General features: G+C 45.3%; 1 protein-coding gene and 1 pseudogene across 1 annotated transcript in view; one reads left to right on the top strand and one right to left on the bottom strand.

Annotated features, from left to right (window-relative positions):
• The window catches only part of GALNTL6 (polypeptide N-acetylgalactosaminyltransferase like 6), a 629,228-nt gene extending 609,304 nt beyond the window's left edge, over positions 1 to 19,924 (bottom strand). The window contains exon 1 of the mRNA XM_066631983.1: positions 19,787 to 19,924. Coding sequence (XP_066488080.1) covers positions 19,787 to 19,924 — 138 coding nt within the window. The remainder of the gene's footprint in view (positions 1 to 19,786) is intronic.
• Positions 9,982 to 10,098, top strand: LOC136656318 (5S ribosomal RNA; annotated as a pseudogene).
• Positions 19,925 to 24,720: the final 4,796 nt, after the last annotated feature.

Genomic DNA, 24,720 nt, shown 5'->3' with positions numbered 1-24,720 from the left:
TCTGTGTATCAAATCAAAACACACAGATTTCGGGGTCCACTGAGTTCCAAATGTGACTGGAGCCTTGCTCTGGTCATGTCCGGAGCTGTTTTGAGGCCTGTGGAGGCTGCGTGCAGAATGGTCTCTGGAGGTTCTGGAAGGGCACATCTGGTTTTCAATCGAAAATCAGAAGTGCCCTTCTAGGACCTCTGGAGGCTATTCTGAGGTCCGTGGTGGGCACAGCTTCAATTGCCTCCGGAGGATTCAGGTTGAGCCGAATCTGGCTCAATGGGGATCCAGAGGACCTGCGTTGAGCCAAATCTATAGATCCAAAATCCACGGATAAGTAGGCTCAACCTGTATACCAAACTACATTGCTATAAAACCCCTTCTTAAAGAAGTAATTTTAACAAAAAAACAAAAGAGTGAAGATATTCCAGGAGCACATTCAAGATTATCTAAAGAAGATTAGTTACACATTAATGCTCTTTAGCAACCCTGTAGCACTCACACAGCCCATTTCAATATCTAGCATCCCCCACACTGATGCAGCAGTATCAGCACAGATTCCACTGCATCCTACAGGGGAATTTTGCATGCTGGAAGTCTCCTCGAGGTAAGGGAACATTACCAACATCCACAATGGGGCAACTCAAACCTGTGCCTGCTAAATCCATGGCACAAGTCCATGAGGCAGTCCACAACTGGCTCATGCTGACGGATCAGGCCCAGGAAAGAAGCCTGGATACAGCAGTGGTTCTCAAACTTATTAGTACTGGGACCCACTTGACAATCTGTTCAGACCCACCAGAAGTATTGTCATGGCCGGATGTGACATCATCAACCAGGAAATTTAACAACCCCATAAGACAAAATCAAATCAATTAAGTAAATTAAATGTTTACAAAAAGTATAAGTTTAGAAATTTATTTAAAATAAACAACCATCCTACCCCTCTGAAGCAGTTGCTGATCTGTTTAAAAAAAAATTCCCCAAATATTCCAAAGGTTGCAGTCCTATTCACACTTACCCGGAGTAAGCCCCATTGACTCATTGTTAAAAGCATATTTATTTTATTTTATTTATTTTTCACATTTTTATATCGCCCTTCCTCCAAAGAGCTCAGGGCGGTGTACACAGCTGCTCCCCTCCTCTTGTCCTCACAACAGCCCTGTGAGGTAGGTGAGGCTGAGAGAAAGTGACTGGCCCAAAGTTACCCAGGAAGCTTTGTGGCTGAGGGGGGATTTGAACCTGGATCTTCCAGGTCTAAGTCCACCTCCCAAACCACTACACCACCCTGGCTCTACATAGTAGCCTGTTAAAAGTACAGATATGTAACATTTTCCCAAATGCAATCACATACCAATATATTAAAAATAAAATACACACTGAAATGAATAAGGACACAACTGAAATTGGTTCGCAACTCACCTAGTTGGTCCTGACCCACAGTTTGAGAAACACTGGATAGCATGTGCAGATGTGGCCAATCACACTCCCTCCCAGGCCTCATACATCAACCCCCTGCCCCAGGCCTGATCATGTACATGCTGCCCACGTACACTGCCCCATGCTCATTAGAGGAAGGGTGCAATACAAATACAATAAATCAAATCAATCAACCGGTAGCAGGAGGTACAGAAAATGTGAGAATTTCCTTATGTTTTCAATTCCACTTTTGTCATCTACCTTCCTTTTCTGCCCACCCCTCTGCTCATGCTTCCCTCCCTCTGAAGCTGCCACCCAACCCCTTTGTCCTAATCAAATGGATTCAGGTTGGCTGTGTGACCAGCCTGTATTTGCAAGGCTTTACTGCCCAGTAATGATATCACTGCCCGGAGGAATACCGTGAAGCCCCATCCCACTATAACCGCACAGCTTTTCAGGGGCATGGGCCAAAAGTTAATTATTTCATTTATAGTCTATTTTTACAACCAGGGAGGAGGCTATTTGGATTTTTGGTCTTAGTCACCAGAACAACTTTACCAGTCTCTAAATTATACGTCTAAACCAGCATTTCTCAACCAGTGGTACTTGTAATGCAATAAAGGTATGCTTGTACCACTGGTAGTACTTGAGGTGGTGACCAATGGTATGCATAAGACCTCCAAATCCCTGCCACCTAGCAGCTAGACCAGCAATGCAACAGGACAAGCAGCAATAGAAGGTTTGACTTGGTGATATAGGGGGACCATACAGAGTGGTACAGCGGGGGACAAACATTGAGAGACGCTGCTCTATAAGAAAAGTGGCTGCACAGCATCTGTTTTGTGTTTCTCCTCCTGTACTTTCATATCTAACACACATTTCACATTTGTCAGCACACTTTGGCTTAAGTCAGGACAACTTCCCTGTTCTATGCGTGAGAGAAGTTTGCTAGATCAGTCTCTAAATACACCTCTCACAACTGTTCAATACTGCCTATTCCAGTAATGTCTGAACAGCACAAACATAAATCCTTGCTTGTCTTTTATAACTACATCAACATAAGCACCTACTCATATCAGTCGAAAGTCAGCAAACGTGATTCAAATTTACCGTCACAATTACAATCCATTTATATTTGTATTGTACATGGACATTTGCTCATTTTCAAGGTAGTGTGTGCAAAGCACTCTGTACAATTTTTCAATACAATGAAGGTAGGCTGCTAACATAAATTGTGGTTCCCAGATATACTAGTGCTCATTACAGTGGCATCAAATGTGCAAAGGCACACGACAATTAGTGAAGACGGGATCTCAGTGGGCAAACTCCATTTCTTGTCTCTTAACTGAAGGTGACTTTCAGGAGAAGCTACTCAGAAACCAGAAGCATTTTATGACCCTGCAGGGAATCTAGCTACGAGAGTCTACTTACCACAAAATGTTTGAGTGTTTCAATTACCCATTAACCCCAAATGGCATAACAAAGCAATTCATAAGAAAGTGCAGAGCAACAAAAAAAATGGTGAACTTCAAAACAACATTTTAATTCATTTGATGTAATAAATGCCTTAAGGTGCACACACTGTCCCAACGACATGAAATATTTTGTCAGGTTGTGAAGGGGCGAAGATTGCATTTCAATGGCCATGTTTTTTAGAACTATAAAATCCCACTTGCAGAAATAGTTATAATTAAAAGATGGGTAATTTAAACAAAAAGAAATTCGGGAAATTTTCTGTTAAAATTCCCTTGGCTCATCTGTGAGAGGAAATTTTATTAAAATGAGAAATTACACAAATCTTTCTCTTTCCTTAAATTACACTGGAGGATAATCTCTCTCTCTCTCTCTCTCTCTCTCTCTCTCTCTCTCTCTCTCTCTCTCTCTCTCTCTCGCTCTGAGACTAGACTAATAAAACGAGTTCTCTCTCATGTTGACAAGGCTTCCATATACTGTAGCCATCTGAGAATTCCTCAGCAATTGTTTGTCAAGTGTTTAAATGCTTCCTGAGATCAGGGCTCTAATGGAAGTGCATTAAGCTACAGCTTCATATAACTGACCAGAATTTTTTGTAAACAACTTCGGTCTTAATTCAGCAATGGCTTCTGAATAGAAGAGTCTCAAGTTGCCTCCTTTCATCTGTAGCAACTTTACGTACTTTCACAATGGATGGTAGCTCTTGTCACAAAAAAGGCTAGATCCTATCCCACACTAGTCCATAGCATGCAGAGTCCCTGACGGAGCGTATGCTGCATATTGTGGAGAGGGGACAACCAGATGACCTGGGAGAGGTAAATAAAATTTGGAAGATCACCTGGCCATTGGTGAGTCTTCCCACATCCATGCCAATTCTTTACCTGATGTAGGTCCCAAGGATATGCCTGGGCTTAAGTCCAGGTCGAGAAAGGGGGATAGGAACCTATAATAATAATAACAGGTATTTATATACCGCCTTTCTTAGTCTTTATTCAAGACTTTATTCAAGGTGGTTTACATAGGCAGGCTTATTTAAATCCCTTATTAAACTGGGATATTTACAATTGAAAGAAGGTTCTTTCTTTCAAGAACCACTACATTCAGGTGTTTCATTCTGATCTGGCTTCACATTCTGGCCTCCATCCTCCCACGCTCAGAGCAGATGGAATAGCTCAGCTTCAGCTTCTCAGCTGCTTCAAGGTCGCACGGTGCCAGTGGCCTCGAACTGGCAACCTTGTGGATGTTATCTTCAGGCAGATGGAGGCTCTACCCTCTAGACCAGACCTCCTGCCCAGATAACCTCTTCCACCTTTCCTCCACAGCATAACACTGACTTTCAAAATAACTGAAATTTTGAATTATGTATGTATGTATGTAATTATGTAACTATGTATATTACTGCTGCCAAGATCCACCCCCTCTCACCTTACCTACTCCAGCACAGCTTCCAGAAGCTGCTACTGTGCACACAGAGCCTCTAGCTGTTTGCACCAGTGACCCCAAAGCACATGACAGCAGAACACATCTTACAGTGCCATAGTGGCACTCACAGCAGCAGCCTGGGAATTCTACCCCCTTAGATGCCCTGTGAAGAGCATTATTAAAATGTTTTTACAGATCCGTTTTATTACAATTGTAACCTGTGTTCCTTCCAAAAACAAAAAAACAGCATATGTGGGATTCAAATCCATGCTCAGTCATGAAGCCTCCTGGGTCACCCCTGGCATAGCTATGATCATGTAGCCCAGTGCCAAGCTCAAAATGATGCCCCAGAAGTGATGTCACACCTGGGATTTTAAAAAGTGAAAACGGGGGAAAATCTGCCTCCTTCCCCTAGCAGTTCGCTGCCCACTCGCTTTGCTGCCTCCTCTCACACTCCCCCCATATTAACACTTTATTGGTTCCCTGCTGTATCAAAATAACACCTAATTGGCTTTTGGAACAATCACTCTCATTGGTTAGTTTTGCGTTTAAAAAATCCAGTTTTTGTTACATAATGCAGTTGTGTTTTTATTTTCTGCCTATTTGGCTATAACTTTTAATAGAATAAGGATATTTTGACACAGTTTGTTTCATTAAATTCTGCATCAAATTCTGCATCGAATGGTATATAACATTTTGTTATTATTTGAAAATGCCAAGGTTTTCACAATTTGGGTCACTAGTGTAAGGCTCAGGTTCTTGCCACCCTAAAGTTTGTTGCGCGGTGCAATTGCTACCCCCTGCACTCTGTTAGCTATGCCATTGTCACTTTCTCTCAGCCTCAACTACCTCATAGGGTTCTTGTGAGGACAAAAGGAGGGGAGGACCTCTGCATACCATCCCAAACTCAGACAGAAGAAAATATTTCTTTACGCAGCGTGCAATGTAGCAGCATGCAGTGGGCGGGGCAACGCCCCAGGTGGTGGGCGTGGTGATGTACCATCGCCCCGCCCCCACTGGTTTTTTGGCTGTACCTTTTGTTAGAACACAGTTATTTCAATGTAGTTTGTTTCATTGCATTCTGCATGAAATTACACATTGATTGATATATAACATGATGGAATTATTCCTCCAAACTCTGATTTTAGTGATTTTGAAAACTTGCAGAGTCTCCCACGCAAACTTGTAGAGTTGACACACACGTGTCAACTTACTAACAAATTACTGCAGCAGTTCTCAAACTTTTAGCATTGGGACCCACTTTTTAGAATGACAATCTGTCCAGGACCCATTGGAAGTGATGTCATGGCCAGAAGTGACATCATCAAGCAAATTAAAATAAATAATCATAAATAAATTAAAATAAAAGAAATAATTAAATAAGGGGGAGCCAGTCCTGTTCCACCAAGTGAATCCACTCTGAAGTAAGTTCTATTGTGATCAATGGGGCTTACTCTCAGGAAAGTGTGGGTAGAATTGCAGCCTGTGAGCTCAAGCCTATGCATGTCTACTCAGAAGTAAGTCCCACAGTGGTCAATGGGGCTTACTCTGTAGTCTGCCTGCAATAACAACCCCCCAAAAAGAATCAGTGAGATTTCCAGCCCTTCTAGTGCCCAGTTTAAATTTCTTCTATTTCAGGCACATCAAGATAAAGACCCTCCCGGCTTTGCAAGTGCAAAATAGAAAACTTTTCCCTTACCAGCTCAAGCCTCTTTTTTGTCCTTTTTTTTTTGGGGGGGGGGGGGGGAGAAGGCTGCCTTCTGGAGCATCTCCAGCTCCATCGGATCAGGACCCTTCTGGTGTCCTCACAGTCCCCTTTGCCTGGCCTGACCGGCAGCCAAGGCACGTCTGCCTACTCGGGAGGAAACGTGACATGAGGCTGCTTGGCTTTCCATAGGGCTCCATAGACTGCAGCTGGGAGGGAGGGAGGGAGGGAGGGATGGACCTCCTTCTCCCTTTTATGTTGTTGGGGGCTGCATTCATTGGATCAGGACCATTCTGACCTCCTTGGAGTCCTCTCCGCTGCCCTTTCCGATGGACTACTTGTGAGTAAACACGGCCACTTGGCTTCCTTTGGGCTCAGACTCACAGCTGGGATGGATGGAACTTTCTCAGGTGTTTTTTCGAGGCTGCATTCATTGGATCTGGATCACTCAGGTGTCATTGGATTCCTCTCAGCCTGCCCTTTCTGACAGACTATGGCAAGTATGCCTACTCACCAGTAAACACACAATACAGCTCATTTTCACTTTCCATAGGGCTCCATGCATTTTTTCCTTCCTGTTTTTTGGCCATAACTTTTGAACGAAAGGAGCGATTTCGATTCTGTTTTTTTGCATTGCACTCCGCTGGCCATTCTGCATCCAATGGTTTATGGCATGATGGAGTAGCTCCTGAAGCTGCGAAGTTAGCGCATCACCCGCAGTGCGTCACCCCCCGGCACGTCACCCGGTGCGGCCCGCACCCCCCGCACTCCTCTAGCGATGCCAGTGGCAACGTGTAGTTTGTGGAACTCTTTGCCATGGGAAGTAGTGATGGCATCTTGTCTGGATGGCTTTAAGAGGGGATTGGACAAATTTCTGGAGAAAATGTTCATTACGGGTTACAAGTCATGGTAGGTATGTATAAGGGAGAGTTAGGCTGCCTCTGACTGCCAGATGTAGGGAGAGCCCAAGGATGCAGGTTGTGTCTGTTGTCTTCTGTGCTCCCTGGAGCATTTGGTGGGCCACTGTGGGATACAGGAAACTGAACTAGATGGGCCCTTGTCCTGATCCAGTGGGGTTCTTCTTATGTTCTTATGAGGATGGAAGGTATAAAAATGTGACTAATATGATGGAAGAGACAGCCACTTTTACTTGAATTCCAGTCCTAAAATCTGACTGTTGAATCATTCTGATGAGCAATGAAATGTTTTGATCCCTCAGTGGTCTGAAAGAGGTCTATTAACAATCACCTGCTACCATAATTTTCCACAGACAAACAGAACACATTGAAGCTCTCCAGGCCAGTTTGAGGTCTCTTTGGTACTGGAAAACAGCCACTGTCATACTCCATAGAGTACAAATACTGTAGAACACTTGAATGTGTCGAAAGTGAGTCCATGTGAATGAGTGCACAGACACTGGGAACACAAAGCCCCAATTAAGAAAAAAGAAAAGGATGGTTGCTATAGATACAAGAAAATGCAAACATATCTGAAATACAAGAGACATTTTTATCCTCCCAAATATCCTTGCTTTGATAATATCCCTGCAAATTAGTAGGTATTAAATTAGCCACAGGAGGGCTCCCTCTAGCAAAGCGAGCACAACACTAACATATTATTAATGCATAAAAATCGTCATTTGTGCTTTTGAGGGGTAATAAAGGCTGCAACACTTTAAAAGTTGCTTGTTCAGGCTATCCTGAGACACGAACACAAGATCTCATATTGCTTGTTTTCAAATATATGAACTGGGCAGAGGTGGGTGAGCTTTTCCAAGTCTGTGTACAGTCCATAAAGCTTGTTTATCCTTAAATTTTATATCTGCAGATCTGGCTCAATGCAGGTCCCCCGAACCCGTGTTGAGCCAGACTTGGCTCCACTGGAACACTCTGAAAGGGACCAGAGTGGAGCCTTATAACGCATTAAAAACATCACTTCCAGTTTCTCTTAAGAAACTGGAAGTAGTGTTTTTTGAGGTGTTTTTCTTTTTGGCCTTTGTAGCCTTTCTGAAGCCTGCAGAAGCCACAGATGGACATGAATGATGGCTGTGGGTTTCAGAAAGTCCTCCTGAGCTCTGGTCCCCTTTGGAGAGTTTAAGGGGCTGAAAACTGCAGATTTGCTTATCTGTGGTTTTCGGTATCTGCAGGGTGTCCGAGAGTTGATCCCTTGTGGATACCAAGGCCGCACCTGTATATATTGAAGTTCTGCATGTAAGGGTGAGTGTTTATGGATGAGGTAACAAACCTGTGTCTGGACTGTACCACTTCAGACTGTAGGTTTCGGCTCAAATAACAGAGTGATTTCCTTATAAAAGAACACCCACACCTGCAAAACCTAGCACATCATGGAGAGTGGTGGTGTGTCCTATTCCCTTCCCCCCCACACACATTTTCCTTGATGTCTAGTATTGTATATCCCCCCAAAAAATTTTTTTCATGAAAGCACATTCAATCAAGTGAGTCCCACCTGCTGTGGGACAGTGGCACAGATGTTCCAACATCTGCTGCTGCCTCGCATTATGACTCTGAGCATACCTCTCAACTGTCACGAAATGGACAAAACACTGGGGAACTCTAGATTCAAAAAGCAAGTAAACAGACCACTGTTTGATGGAGGGATGCTCCATTTAAACTAGGAGTTTTTCAGAAACAAGAATTTCCATGCAGCCTTGGATGACTGTGCTTACCTATTGGAAAGGGGTGGGGCAGAAAAATCCACAATGAGGATGAAGGAAGGTACATAGATGACTATTTACTGTCCAATATAATGGACTTTGGGCTCTTGAACCTCGTTGGGTTACTATTTAAAAAGGCAATAAGGAGATAGTGGTGGCTGATGGTGAGCCTAGGAAGTCTTTCCATTTTTCAAAATGAAGGCAAAAAAATTATTATTATTTTCCAGCCTCAATCCTGCAATCTGTAATATATAGATAGTACACAAATTCTGGAAGAAAATTATGGGGGAAAGTCCCCTATCAAACTAACAAACCAATCCAACATATCTCCTTGGACAGTGGTCAATAGAACACACACTGTATCTCGCAGGGGACATTTGCACCCTTGTCCAGATGTAAGTCCTCACCACCCCACTGAGTCTACTTGGACCTACACCAGCAATACAGCTGGTGCAAATTTGAGTGAACTTGGGAAGGCAGATTGAAGCCAGGAAGGGGTATAAGATATTGGCAGTGTTTGCTGACAACAATACAGTTCCCCTTCCTGACCCTGATCTGCCACCTCCCCGCCCTGATCTCTGCCCCACTTCTTCCCCCTCTGCTCTGTTCTTCTCCCTCTCCACATCCCTCCCACCTCCTGTGCTGCCTGACTGGCACCAAGGGATGTGGACAGACCACTGGTGCATAAATCCTGCCACTATGCCACACTGGTTTGGCCAGGTCACACTGGTTGCATCGACGTACTCTGCAACAACTGTAAAGGAAGTTACACTGTCAGAACATTAATTTCGGAAGTGGAAGGCCCTGTTAGGATTCGGCAGCAAATTCCCTTAATTTTAATAATATCATACACCTTCTGGCTTTCTAGAAATCCTAAGTAAAAGGGCAATCACAAAAGAGAGCCAGACCTCCTCTGTCTTTCCTGTAATTAAAGCACTGAACTTGATGACAACAAGAGGCTGCCTTACAGAATTGTTGTAAAAAGAACTGAAAGGGGCCTGTTTGTAAGAGACGGGCTTTGCACACACACTAAAAAATTTTCGACAAAAAAAAACACACACACAAATTTTCAGAAAAAATGAATTGATTTCCTGACTAACTTTTTTCATTTCATAAAAAGGACAGGCCAGCTTGGTATGGAACTTGGCTTTGCAAGTATCAGGGTCTGGTTGGTTGGCAACCTTCAGTCTTGAAAGACTATGGTATAAGCCTACAGCACCCAGTATTCCCAAGTGGTCTCTCATCCAAGTACTAACCAGGCCTGACCCTGCTTAGCTTCAGAGTTCAGATGAGATCAGGCACCTGCAACTGTTACCCTGCACATGCCTGATCTCGTCAGATATCAGAAGCTAAGCAGGGTCAGGCCTGGTTAGTACTTGAATGGGAGACCACCTGGGAATACCGGGTGCTGTAGGCTTATACCATAGTCTTTCGAGACTGAAGGTTGCCACCCATCAGGGTCTAATGACATTATTATAGTCTGCAGCAAGTTGTCACTGAGTTGTAACAATGACTCAGATAGTGAAAATGTGAACATTTAACCCATATTCTTTGATCACTGCTCATTCATAAATTCATGCCCCCTCCCCCAAATCAGCTGAAACACGGTCATATAAGAAACACAGATTCTCACTATAAATAATCCTAGAAATGTTTTGTGAAAAATTGTGGGGGAAAATATGTCTATTTGTGAGAACTTCATATTTGGAAAAACCTTGTTTTTATCCAAACCTTTTGTAAAAATGACAGCAGTGTTCCTCCCCCCCCCCCCCACTCCAATCTCAGTGTTTCTCTTCCTTCCAGTCATTCTGCTGGAAACCTTCGAAAACTGATAGAGGTCAGTCTTCTCACATTGTTACCTTTGTGACCACATATGTGGAACAGGTGAAAAAGCATTTAGATGAAATCTCCTTTCCTCTTGAAGTGGAGGTTGCAAGAGTGTTGACCTGCAGTAGGCCCCTAAGATTTTGAAGCTCAAGTGTGTCAATTACATTTTAGGGGTGGAATCAGGGGTCAGCCAGGTGGGAGACAGTTCAAGGGCTTACACACATCTGAGGTCTCACTTGGCTGACCCAACTGCTAAATCCTCAGCAGCAGTGACAGTTTTAGCACCCAAAGCACCATCAGGGAGTGAGTGGGTGCAACATGGGGAGCCCAGGGCAGGACTTACCTAGTGCCTGCATTGTCATTTCTGATGAAGAGTCATTTTTTTGATGGAAACTTTGCCATCAAGCAAAGTTTTACCAGCACTAGAAGCTGATCTTCTTGAGGGCATGCAATACAATTATAGATTCCAGGAACAGCACGCAACCTTGGCACTTCCCTTAGAGAAGGTGGAGGGAAGCAAAAGTAAAGAATTTTGATGATAGCATTGCCATGTCATGCCTTGCTTAGGAAATGCACTTTTCAAAGCAGTGGCATAGCTAATGATCGTGTAGCCCGATGTCAAGCTCAAAATGATGCCCCGGAAGCGATGTCACAACCGGAAGTGACGTCACATGGGCTTTTTAAAAAGTAAAAATTGGAGGAAAAACTGCCTCCTCCCCATAGCAGCTCATCACCCACTTGCTCTGCCGCCTCCCCCCAGCCAGTGGCATGGCTAAGGCATCTGTCTGCTACCTGGGGTCAAATAAGATTTTGTAGTCCCCTCACGACAAAATAAAATTTAATTAATTAAGTAAATAAATAAGAAGTTTGCCCCTTATTGGTTAGAAACACTGTGCTGGGGTGAAGAGGGACAGTCATTCTTCCCCTGCTAAATTTAAGAGGAGCACAACTTGAAAAAGTGCCTCTTTCCCCAGTTAGCAGGGGTAACTGTATTATAATACATGTAAATGAGATCATAGATCAGTTTTGCGTTTAAAAAATCCACTTTTTGTTCCAGAAGGCAGTTGTATTTTTATTTTCTGGTGAATTGGTCATAAGTTTTGATAGAATACATATATTCCAATGTGGTTTGTTTCATTGCATTCTGCATTAAATTACCTTTCCCATGATATATAACATGATGGTATTATTTGTACATATCAAGGTTTTCACAATTTTGGCCATCAGCGTCAACTTGAGTTTGTTGCCCCCCTAAAGCTTGTTGCCCAGTGCATTTGCTACCCCCTGCAACTTCTTAGGTACGTCACTGCTTCAGAGACATATGTGGAGATGTGGCTTCCCACAAATGAAAGATAGAACCTGAAATGAATTTGGGACTGTCTTTTCTGGAACATGTGGGAGATCTGTAAAGAAGTGGGAGATCTGGAAAGGGTATGACCTAGGCTGCAATCCTGCGCATATCTTTCTGAGAGTAGAGAAACACAATGGAACTTACTCCTGAATAAGGAGTACAATAAGAAGTATGAATAGGATTGAGCTGCCTGTTAAGATGATGACTAGGTCCAAGGGATAAAATGGAAAGAAAGGAAGATAGGATTGTACCATAGAACAAAACAGAAGTGACATTAAGAACCAGTGAAAGAATTGTACCATAGAATGAAACCTCAACGTTGAGATAGTTTCACTGGTTCGTGAAATTGTCACTACTAAAAACCAGGGAAACAATCACAAAAGTGAGACTTGTTTAGGGAAAACATGTTTAAGCAACCAATAAAGTGAGGGTAGGTCACAAACTCACAGGCAGTAGCCCTGGAGAGAGAAATCACTAATAGACTTCCTCGCCTTCATCCCATTTCTAGTCGACAAATTAAATCAGAAGAACATTCCACTACCCACCTGCCTTTGGGATAGTTAGCATACGAAAGGCACCGTAGGTGAAATCACATTTTGTTATGTCATGAGGAATATCTTTTGCATGCTGCTGAAGAGCTAGATGGAATAAATAGAGTAAAAACTCATTAGAGATGCACAGAAAGGATACTGTCAAGGTTACCTAGCTGTTATTAAGAGTGACTGTCAGATTAGGCAAAGAAAAGTGCTAAAACAAGAGAAAAAGAGGAATGCTATTATGAAAATAACATTCCAAGTTTCTGTCTTAGGAATTGGTCTGGCAAAGATCTAAGGCATTTGAAGACATTTATATGAATGTACCAGTTACAAACGATATGAAAAGAAAGAGAGAATCAGAATAAAATAAAATAGACCCTAAAAAATAGAGTAAACCACACTCGAATGAACTAATCAAAATTTGCAGGGCCAAAAAAGGAAAGACAGTTAAACATATTCTGTTAAACTTCTTGAATTTCCATGGTACGTAGAGTGACCGATGTACAGCCCAATCCTGAGCTGCCCAGGGTAAGGGGCTGCAGTAGCGCCGAAAATGACTGCCGCCACATCCTGCATGCTCCGAGCAGCCACTGGTGGCTCCTTGGGAAAAGGGGATGTTCATCCCCTTCCCCCTAGTAAAGAGAGCAGCCCCACAATGGGGCAACCAAAAGGTCAGCAGTTAATCAAGAGCCTCCGTGTAGGGCGGCAAGCCTCCTTCCCTCCCTGCTCCCTCTCCCCAGAACATCTCCTCTCCATTTCCCCCCACACCCCTGCTTACCTGGCAGGAGGTCTGGTCTAGAGGGTAGAGTCTGCATTTGCCTGAAGATAACATCCACAAGGTCGCCAGTTCGAGGTCACCGGCACCCTGCGACCTTGAAGCAGCTGACAAGCTGAGCCGGGTTATTCCATCTGCTCTGAGCGTGGGAGGATGGAGGCCAGAATGTGAAACCAGACCAGAAAGAAACATCTGAATGTTGTTGTTCTTGGACGATAGAACCTTCTTTCAATTGTAAAAATCCCTACGGGGATTTAAATAGCCTGCCTATGTAAACCGCCTTGAATAAAGTCTTGAATAAAGACCAAGAAAGGCGGTACATAAATACCTGTATTATTATTATTATTATTACCACCTCTCTGCTGCTCAGCGGTCCACACAACTGCCGAGGGGCAGAGCTTTGGTGGCCGCCTAGCAGTAGCCCAGTGCCAGCCAGCACTGGGCTACCACCAGCGCTCATCCAGCACTAGGGCCCACAAATGTGCCTTACAGCACATATGCACGCTGGTGGTAAGCTGGCGTGCACTGTTCAGGACTGGGCCCTTAGACAGAGAAGGAGACCAATTTTTAGTTTAAAGTTCTATGTTCTCTAGTTTGGGATGTCACTTTTCTGTAAAACAGCACCCTTAACAAGACTTGAGTATGTTTATTTGTTTAATCTTGTTTACAGGTTGCACAATAATCCTTAGTTGGACTGTTTTTACTCCCAGATTTTTTAGTTATAGTCCAACAAAACCATGCAAACTATGAAGATACAAATGATGTATACCCTCACTGCAAAAAGGGGCCGAGATTGGAGGTAATGGGAAAAAAAATCCAAGCAGGAAAATGAAATGAAAAATGGAGATGTTGAGCCAAATCAAATGATAACAGGTTCTGAAGTTAATAAATCAAGCCTGCATTTCAATGTATTCAGGTATATCTACGCAAAGAGACTATTCAGGCATAGCAATATAGCTACTGAAACAGAAGATTTTGGAAATTCTAGATTTCTGCTTACTGTAATGCAAACTGTTTCACTGGAGAGTTTTACTCAGCACACCTTTGAAAACAAGGGAAAATTTGGCTACAGCACCAGGCAAGAGGCATAGAAGCCATGGTCTCGTCACTGGGTCTTTTGCTGGGGCAAAAGAAGATCAGGGCAACACACCATTGGTCTTCTCCATGCGAAAAAGCTTGCAAAGCACTCCGAGACTGTGCAAGAATTTACCTATGGCTGCTACTACTCTGAAGAAGATGATGGAGCAAAATCTCTATACCAAAGAAATATTTACCCCCTTACGCCACCATTGGAAACCCTGAACACAAGCCCATGCTCTAAGCAACATGATCAGCAGAGCATGCGGTTAATTTCTTTCCATAATATATTGGAAAGTCAATTATTCCTTATAATAACCACATAGTAGGCTGACATTTACATAATAAACATAGGAAGAGCCCTGATGGATCAGATCAAAGAGCCATGAAATTCAAAAGTGTGTTTCCTATCAGTTGCGAGATTGATAATTTTGTGAAACCCATAAGGAAGTCTTTACAGCAATGGGCATATCCTGCTGTTCGCTCTCCAGCTTCAGAGGTATACTGCCTTTGCATAGCCGTTCCATTTACCTCACATGGTTAATAGTCATTGATGGATTGATCCTCCACGAATGCGTCCAATCTCTTTGCCATCTCAGTCAATGGACATCACCACAGAATCAGATTCTACAAAGCAGCATTCCTATGCACGCTTACATGAGAGTAAGCCCCACTGAACACAGTTGAACTTACTTGTAAGTAATATTGCATCAGACTGTGCTGTAATTTAAGCCATTTCTGCCCAATGTTGCATATACACAACAGGGATCAAATGTGTACACCTGTGGACTGGGCAAAAATGGGTCAACTGAGTGTTATGGGAAGTACTTTTAGTGGCATGGAGTAACTGTCCTAAATCTACTGCATATTGGTTTTGTTGAATGACCCTGAACTCTAGTGTTATAACAGTGGGGGGGGGGGGATTCAACTCTGCCTACTATACAACTCTCTTGTTCCCCCATCTTTTTAGTCATCTCTTATTTAGAACTACAAAGCCCTGAATTTTTACCCTTTCTTTGTAAGTGAGATGCCTCAGCTCTTGATCACTTAAGGGCACAATCCTAACCAGGTCTACTCAGAAGTCCTATTTTGTTCAATGGGGCTTACTCTCAGGAAAGTGTGGTTAGGATTGCAGCCTTAGTTGATCTGTTCCATACCTTTTTGTAGTTTTACATCTTTTTGGAGATAGGACTAGAACTGTGCACATTGTTCCAAATGTGGCCACATCATAATAAAAACGAGACCGTACAAAGCATCTCATGGGTATTATCTTGAAGTTGTCCTGACAATAACCCTGTAATGTGAGTATTACTATTATGTAGTCTCAACTGATGGTGACTCATCAGGAGACAGACATTCAGCCCAATCCTATCCTGTGCTGGAACAGGTAGGCCGGCTGGCCTGTGCTGTATCCAGTACAGGGTTGGGGCTGCCTGCAGTGCAACTCAGAGCAAGGAGAATCAGGTAACATGACGGCAGCCCAAATGGGGCTACTCAGATCTGTGCCACCAAAAGAGGTGGCACAAATCTGAGCAGCCTGACAACAGGCCGGGTCGCCCAGGAGGGGGTTTAGGATATGGCCTAAGTGCCAGATCTTGGCTCCACCCCCTTTTGGGCGAGTCTACCCGCTGCCCACCCTCCCCCCACCCTTCCTAAACCTCTGCACTGGCTGAAACAGGCTGGTGCATCCGTACCCGTCCATTAGAGCAGCAGGGCCTGAATCGGCCTCCAGAGGCTGGTGCATGTCCCGTACCAGCCTACTTCCTCCCGTGGTGGCACAGAAGTGCCTTACGGGACTTTGAAGCACCTGGACTTGCACAAACCTAGGATGCACTTTGTATTGCACCCATTAGGACCTGAGTGGATAGCTAAATAAAATGTCAACTCAAAGCAGGTTACACTGCACTCAATGACTTAAATTTATCAGTGAAAGGAACTGTGATTGTGTAGTACACTTTCTTTGTATTATTTAGGTGTACTCGTATTGAGTCTTTGATGGACAGACATGACAAGAGAGGGTGTCAAAATGCACCACTGTCGTTAGGAGGCCTATATACTTCTTAAAACAATGAAATACTAACAATTAGAAGCAGAAAACCAACCATTTGATCTGACTACTAGACAGCAAGGGATAACTATGAAAGGATAACTGAGGGAGGATAGTGAGACTGCGGAGGAGCAGAATGCATTCATTGCATTGGTCTCAACTGCAGAAGTTGGAGCCTTACCCATGACTGGAACATCAGTGAAGAATTACAGCAAATAGATGTGACAAGAGATGACACTCTAGAGCTAAATGACAAACTGAGCACTAGCAGATCACCAAGTCTGGACAGTATATACAGCCAAGAGTTCTTTTAAAAACCTCAGTGTGAAACTGTTGCTCTTCTAACAAAAATATGCAGCTTGTTACTAAAGCTGTCTCTTTACTGGAAGACTGGGAGACTGGAAGGTAACTTCACATGCAGAAGTCCTCAGTCTCTATTCATTGCATCTCTAGATAGGGATGGGAAAAACCCTTACCCAACTTCCTGGATATCTCATGCCCATCAGACAATACTGAGCTAGATGGACCAAAGACCTGATTGATATAAAGCACATTCAGATGTCCATGCACATGGGTATGAATAAATACAAGATAATAAAAGGGAAACAACAGATGGCCCTTCTTCATAATTATGTTGACTTAAGTGGTACTAAATAAAATGTCAACTCTAGAGCTAGCAATGTGAATGTCAAAATATACTGCAAGCATTTTGAACACACGTTTTTATCACAGCAATCCACTCCTGACTCAGTCAATGATCGACATATTACCCATGCTGACATATTACCTTAAATAGTAAGAATAGTCATAAATAGCCAGGATGCAGTGAACTTTCTCTGAGTACCTTTCATTGGGATCCCAGCTGTAATCTCAAAGTTGGATTCTGCGGTATATTCTTAATCAGAGTGGAAAAGGACAATCCATTTTACAGAGCTCAGACCCAGCACTATTCAGATTAGAGCCCATTTCAATGAATTTTAATGTTATACCAGTCATCTTCTTAATATAAGGTAACAGAAAAATGATTCAGGAAATGTTGGCACCACTTCTTGAAGCATATATTTCTGAGATTAAAATATAAATAAATGATGCCATGTAAATATCTAGGGTCTCCGAATCTGAAAGTGTTACATTCCAGTTCTTGCCCCCTACAGACACTTTACAACCTTCAGCTATAAAGTCAAAAACATGAAACTAGTACTTCACACCGGAAACCATATATCTTACACACAAAATGCACAATCCATCTTGGCATACTACTCCCATTTGTTACAATATTTACAGGTATTTTCACACCCATTAGGAAACTGAATTACAGTTCTCCAAAGAGATCATGGTCTGGTGTTACGCTCTGCTCAAAATGTTGCATTAAAAATCCTATCTTACTAGTGGGGCAATCACATTGCCTCTCAAGCCAGGAATAAAGTTAGTCAAGCAATGTGAGCTCTAAGGACTCATTAGCAGTAATTTCACCCCACATGTTCCACCAAGTGATCTCTGAGAACTTTTAAAACAACCCCTTCATTTTCCATGCATTGATTTCTACAAAGGTCAGTTTTGCTGCTCACATGTCTGTTGCTTAGCATCAAAATCTTTATCCTATTCACAGTGCTGCTTCTGGCTGTACACTTATGTACACTTAGATAGGAATAAACACCACTGACACACTTCCAAGTACACATGCATAGCACTGGGTCACCAGAAAACAAAACTTGTATAGCAGTCATTTAAAAGAGCTTTTCTCACCCAAGGATGCCTTAAAACAGCTGTAGAAAAGGCTTAGACAAACCTGTTGACCCTTAGACAAAAGATTATTATAAACCATGCCATAAGACTGCAATCCTATGCACAGTGACATGGGAGTAAGCTCCGCTGAACACAGTCTTAAATACTTCCAAAGAAACAGACTCATGCTCAGGCTGCCACTATTTTGAAGATCTTGGCCTGAGTTTTGGGAACAGTGGCAATCTTCTTAAAAAGAGTAATGTCTGATAAATTTAAAGCTCTTGTAGAGTAGTATATTGATCCAGAGCACTTTATAACTTTGCTCAATGCAAAAAAGAAAAGGTATACAATAAAACTCAACAGGAGGCTATCAATCAAAAATCTGAAGTGTATTCATATGTTTTCTATTGCACCAAAATAATTTGCAAACACTCAATATGGGCAAGAGACATAATACACTTGAGTGATATCCCTTGAAACTAAAGGATATTAATATAACTGTTGACATGTCATGCTGGCTGATTTGAGAGACCAACAGGATTCAAGAAAATTTGGCTATTTGTGCATTCTTTGTTCTTATAGATCTGCGAAGCCTTTAAGAGTTAGATGGAACATTTTGCAGAGACAATCCCAGCAATGTTTACAAAAGGAACAGAACTGTTCCTAATTTATTGGTAGCAGTGATTTAACGTTTTGCATTAAAACAACTCTCTGAAAGGCACTTAATTTAATGCAAGTCTTATTTTGGTTTACGAGCCATGCATAAACTTAACGAGTCAGAAATTATGACAAAAAATATACACTATATTAACTGCTGTTAAACTCAAATGACAAAAAAAGGACTATAAACCAGAGATACTTAAGAGCACATTAGGACATTAAGCAGACAGGATGGTCCAAAGAGAAAGTGTGCGCCTTTGTAAACAAGAGTCAGACCAAAGCAAAAACATTCAGAAAAAGGATTGCTTGAAAGTGTGGCTAGAGAAGTGGGGGATGGAGGCGGACAAAAACAGGTCCTATGACTGTACTGAATGGAGAGATTATTATGTCTGGCTGCCAGATAGCCAGGTGCAAGATCCCCACTCAACTGTGAAGTTCACAAGGTGCCTTTCGCTCATAGCTTAACTTGTCTGGTTGAGCAGAGAATAAGGGAGACAATCGCTAAGCACTTTCTGCAGTGAAAAGTGCTACAGAAATTAGAATGGACCATACTGAATCCCAACAAGAATGGGGCTACATTGCAAAACCATATCACATGATCTGATTTATGACACATTCATGTGGGAAAGGATGCCATGCCTTCGAACCACACTCATGCCCAAACTTTTGAGGATCCAGTCGAGCTTTGTGGCAGGCAACAGTGCATGGAGGAGAAGAAGCAGCAGGTCTCAACCCCTGATGACTGTTCATGCCCCTCAACCCCTGATGGCTGATGAACCCCACTCAATGACTGTTCATGCAACTTGTCTCTCCAAAATCTCAAAGACCCATAAATGAACCTTGTACAACTTTGTCAACAGACAGTTCTGCAGCTCCCCACCCATGCGCCTTAATCAGCACTGCAAATGGACACCAGATCCACCTCTTCCTCCTAGACTCTGGAAAGCGCACTGGGCATCCACCCAGGAGGAGAATCCAGTTCAAAGGATCCACCAGTGAAGAGCCAGCCTGCTTCTTGAAAGCAACCAACCACACAGGTGGCTCAACTCTCCACTTCACCCAGGTTGCTTCCCAGCCACTTGGGATCTCCTGCTGGCGACACCTTACCTGCTGCTCCCCCAGCTCCGAGGCTTTCACCAGGTGTTTCTCCCTGTACAGTGACCAGAGCCCGATGTTGGGCAGGAAAATCAGAGTCACCACGAACAACAGTGTCATCTGCAGAAAGCGCTTCTGTTTTCTCTTCATGGCCAATGGCAGAGGATGCCAAAGAGGAACCGAGGTGATGGGCAGGTGGATGCTCTTCTCTTTTCCCACTGTTTTGACTGGGGGGGGGAGGCGGATTCCTTGTGCCCCCCCACTCTGCCTCCACCGCTTCACTCCCCAACAGTGCCCAGAAACTTCCGTCCTGCCGCCAGTCTGGTCACCCCTTCCCGGGGGCAGCCTGTAATCTAGGGACCCAAGGCGAAAGAGCCGAGTTAGCTGCTGCCGGTCTGCTGCTCCGCCTGCCCCATCGGTGCGAGGAGATGCTAGAAGCCCCCGGCTGGCGTCCCCCCATTCATTCACACGAGCAGGCGGAGCAGATGCGACGGGCTGCCCAGCTGATGCTTCTGCTGCCGCGATCCGAAGTTACAGGGAGCGATCGGTGAGCGGGGGGGGGGGGGGAGTGGGGTCACGCCAAGCGGGGAGACCAGCTCCTCCATCCACAGCGGCATAAAAGGCAGAGAGGAGGGGAGGCGGAAAGGAGCAGTGGGCAAGATCCTCCTTTGTCAGATCAAAGAATCCTCCCGCTCCTCCCCTCCGAGTAGTAAGAAGGAGAGGAGGGGGAACGCTTGGCATTGGCTCAGCCAACAAACGGATCGTCAAGCGTGCAGCAGCCTTACCTGGGAGCAAGCCCAAGAGGACGCCAGTTGCACTGAGATCCTCCAACTCAACACCAGAGAGAGAGAGATCCTCCTTTCCTTGAAAGAGCCTTCCGCGGTCCCCCCCCCTTCCACTCAGCAACCACAGGCTGGCAGCTCTGACAGGCAGTGGCATAGCCAGAGGGGGGGCAAAGCACTAAGTTTTGCAGGGAGCCTCACCGCGGCGTGCAAGCTGCACCTTCGGGGTGGGGAGCGAAAAGGAGGCTAACCCCGAAGAGGAGGGAGAGAAGCCGCCTGCACGCCGCGGTGAGGATGCCCCCAAACTTAGCGCTTTGCCCCCCGCTAGCTACGCCACTGCTCACAGGCTACAGTTGGCATGGCTTGGAACCCACTCGCGCTGTGCGTACCAAAGATGCGTAGCCGGCCTGGGAGACACTCCCTCCCCGCTCTTGCGCAGCCCGGACGGTCTCACCTGATGCAGCCCGCGCTCGTGTGAATGAGTGGGAGCACGCGCCAGAGGGGGGTAGGAGATACTTCACACACCCAGGTTTCTCCGGAGGCCGAAAGGAAGGCGGAGAAGGAGGGGAGAAGCAAGAGGACCAGAGCCACTAAATTCATCCTCCAACAGAAACCGAGATGCGATCGCTCTGCTCAAAGTGGACGGGCTGGGGGCAGCGCCACCATCGCCACCATGTGCGGCTTCCTCTCCTCCCACCCCAGCACAGCCGCCTCTTTTCCTCCTCACAGAGCCCAAGCCTGTGCATGTCTACTCAGAAGTAAGCCCCATTATAGTCAATGCGGCTTACTCCCAGGTAAGAGTGGGTAGGATTGCAGCCTTAGAGCCCAATCCTATGCACGTCTACTCAGAAATAAGAATCATTATCGTCAATGGGGCTTACTCCCAGGTAAGTGTGGATAGGATCGCAGCCTCATTCTCTGCTCTTTGCCTGCCTTGGCTGGTGGCGCACATGTGCGGATCTCATTCTGGGAAGGGGCTGTGGGGGAGGGAGAAGGAAGCCCACCCGACTCAGAGCCCGATGGGGCTTACTCCCAGGAAAGTGTGGATAGGCTTGCAGCCTTAGACCCCAATCCTATGCCTGTCTACTCAGAAGTAAGCCTCATTATAGTCAATGGGGCTTACTCCCAGGAAAGTGTGGATAGGATTGCAGCCTTACTCCGGCCTCAGCTAGAAAGGGGGGGGGGCAACACACACTCCTGATCGATATAAATAGACTCTGAGAAGGGGAGGGGGGCGAAGCGACTGCCCTGGAGAATCTGCCCGCAGAGCCGCCTCCTCACCTGATCCCCCAGTCCAGCGCTGCCCAGCAGGAGCGAGGCGTCTGTGGCCGGCTGCTCTCCTTCCCCTCGCCCGGTTCCTTCATGATCAGTGGTTGGCAGGCGGCAGCCGAGCAGGAGCAGCGGGCGGGCGGGCTTCTTCAGCAGCCGCTCCGGCAGGGGGAGGGTCGCTCCTCTTCGCGGGGACTCCGCTCCGGGCGAGGGCGAGAGTGGCATAGTGCAGGCAGCGCCGCCCGAGGCCTCGCGATCAGCTGTTCCCGGAGCCGCCGCCGCTTCCTGCAGGTGAGCGAGGAGTCGCCAAAGGCGGGCGCTGGAGGGTCCTCGTGGCGCGTCATGTTCCTGGGCTGGCGGGAGCCGGAGTGCAAGCGGGAGCCGGCAAGGGGGCGAAGGCACCCCGAAGTCGGCCGCTTGGAGCCGGGCGGAGAGGCCACGGGGGGGGGCATGGAAAAGCTGCCCACGCAGGAGCAGGGTTGAGATGCTGGCCCTACAGAACCTCGGCTGCCGTCCTATGCACCCTTTCCTGAGAGTAAGCTCCACTGAAGAGAATGGGACTTACTTCTGAGTAGACATGCATAGGACTGGGCTGTTGGGCTGTCATCCTATGCATCGTTTCCTGAGAGTAAGCTCCACTGAAGAGAATGGGACTCACTTCTGAGTAGACCTGCATAGGCCTATGTATCGCTCTCCAATGATGGGGCTGATGTGGTCAACCCAGTAGCATAGCTAGAGGGGGCAAAGCTCTGAGTTTTGCAGGTGCCTGAACATGGCGTGCAAGGGGCCCCTCTCTCCCCCTTGGAGAAGGGTGACCAGATACAATGGAGGACATTGTGCCTATACCTTTAACTGTATAGAAGGTCTACCTTCTGAAGAACTGTATATCTTTAACTGTATACAACCTTTAATTGTATAGAAGGGATTTGGGCAGGTGCAGCTCAACATGGAAGGGTTTAAAAAGCAGCACCGGCACAATTTCCTTCTTCTATACCAGGGGTGTCCAAAGTTTTTGGCAGGAGGGCCACCTCATCTCTCTGACACTGGGGGGGGGGGGGAATTAATTTACATTTAAAATTTGAATAAATTTATGTAAGTTTACATAAATGAGTATGTTAAAGATGAACTTATATGAATGAATGAATGAATGAAGGTCTTGCAATAGCTCAATGCCTATAAAAGGCCTTGCACAAAGCAAGGCTGGCCTTTTCTTTGCTGCTGCTACTGCATCACAGACTTGAAACAGCAAGCAGTGGAGGGAGTTCTCATCCCACAGCTCACACGAGAGGTCAAACAGTCACCCTCACATTGAGAGCAATTGCACCGGGCCAGTGAGGGCTCCAACAAATCTCCAGAGGGCCAGAGGCTCATTGGAGACTGGGGGCTCCCTGAGGGCTGCGTTGAGAGGTCTCAAGGGCTGCGTATGGCCCCAGGGCCAGGGTTTGGGCACCCCTGTTTTATACAATGGTTAAAGGTATAGGCACAATGTCTTCCATTGTATCTGGTCACCCTACCTTGGACCCCAGGGGTGGGAGCAAAATGGAGGCAACCACCTCTGTTTTGCTCTCACCACTGGGAATGGCTCCAAAGGGCAAAACTTAGTGCTTTGCAACGCCTCTAGCTATGCTATTGGGTCAACCTATTGCTAGAGCAGGGGTGCTCAAACTTTCAACTTTAGGGATGCTGGACCTTTAACAAGTGTATAGAAGAGAGAATTGCAGCAGGTGTAACTTGTCATCCCACAGATGACAAGCTGCACCTGCTGAAATTCTCTCTTCTATACACTTGTTAAAGGTCCAGCATCCCTAAAGTTGAAAGTTTGAGTACCCCTGTGCTAGAGGTTACCATCACTACAAGTGGGAGGGGGGGTTAGCATACTAGAATTGCTTTCCTCCTGACCCCCAAAAGGGGGGAGGGCAGAATCTGAACAACAATCAGATATGCCAGGGAGAAAGTTGGGATGGAAGTCTTAGAACATAAGAACAGACCCACTTGATCAGGCCATAGGCCCATCTAGTTCAGCTTCCTGTATCTCACAGTGGCCCACCAAATGCCCCAGGGAGCACACCAGATAAAAAACAGTGGCACCAGCAAAGGTACCAGCAAAGTGGCACCAGAAAAGGTAACAAGGCTGCACATGTCAGAATCTTAAATAGTTGAGCAGGCAAGGAGTGGCAGTGGCAGCAGCAGAGGCACATGGATGTGCTGTTGCGTGCATGAGCCATAACGGGGGTGTCAGCAGGGAAAGTGAATCTACACTGATTCAGGTAGGAGATCTGCTCGGACCACCCCTGAACCTGTATCCTCTGACTAAAGACAGAACAGGCCTGTCCAAATAAGTCAAACTACAAGTGTGAGAAGAGACTGCCAATGTCCTGAGCCAAGTCCACTCTGCTAATATTTTTGTCATTTGTGTGTTTTAGCATTACATTGTTAAGAGCATTAAACCGTAAATTGCTTTGAATACCTTTGGAAGAAAGACAGTATTATGTACACAAATGCAGCAAAGGCATAAGTTTGGCTTTGCTTTCATATGGCGCTGGGAATTTGGGCTTTCAGAGACTGAGTGGTGGAGAAATACTTCTCAAAAGTTGCTTAGTCATGACTAAAGGCAGTGATTTTAAAGTAATGAAGTACAGTAGTAAAGGCAATGCTAAAGGACTTTCCCCAGTCCCATTAGGGTCAGTCTGTAGCATCCTTGAAAGTGCAGAAAAGATTAGGCAGAACAGCAAGAAAGGATAATAAGCTTGGAAATCACACTGAGGTTGGGGAGCTTCTTGGTCAGAAGAGAGCAGCGATAGAATGACTGCCCGGAGAGGTTGTTGAATCTTCTTCCCAGTAGGTCTTCCAGCAGGGTTAGACTAGACAAGTCTATCTGGGAAGTATTGCATTGTG

The sequence above is a fragment of the Tiliqua scincoides genome, chromosome 6, assembly GCF_035046505.1.
Source record: "Tiliqua scincoides isolate rTilSci1 chromosome 6, rTilSci1.hap2, whole genome shotgun sequence".
NCBI lineage: Eukaryota > Metazoa > Chordata > Lepidosauria > Squamata > Scincidae > Tiliqua > Tiliqua scincoides.
Note: the sequence above shows the minus strand (reverse complement) of the source record. Positions and strands in the feature narration are given on the sequence as shown.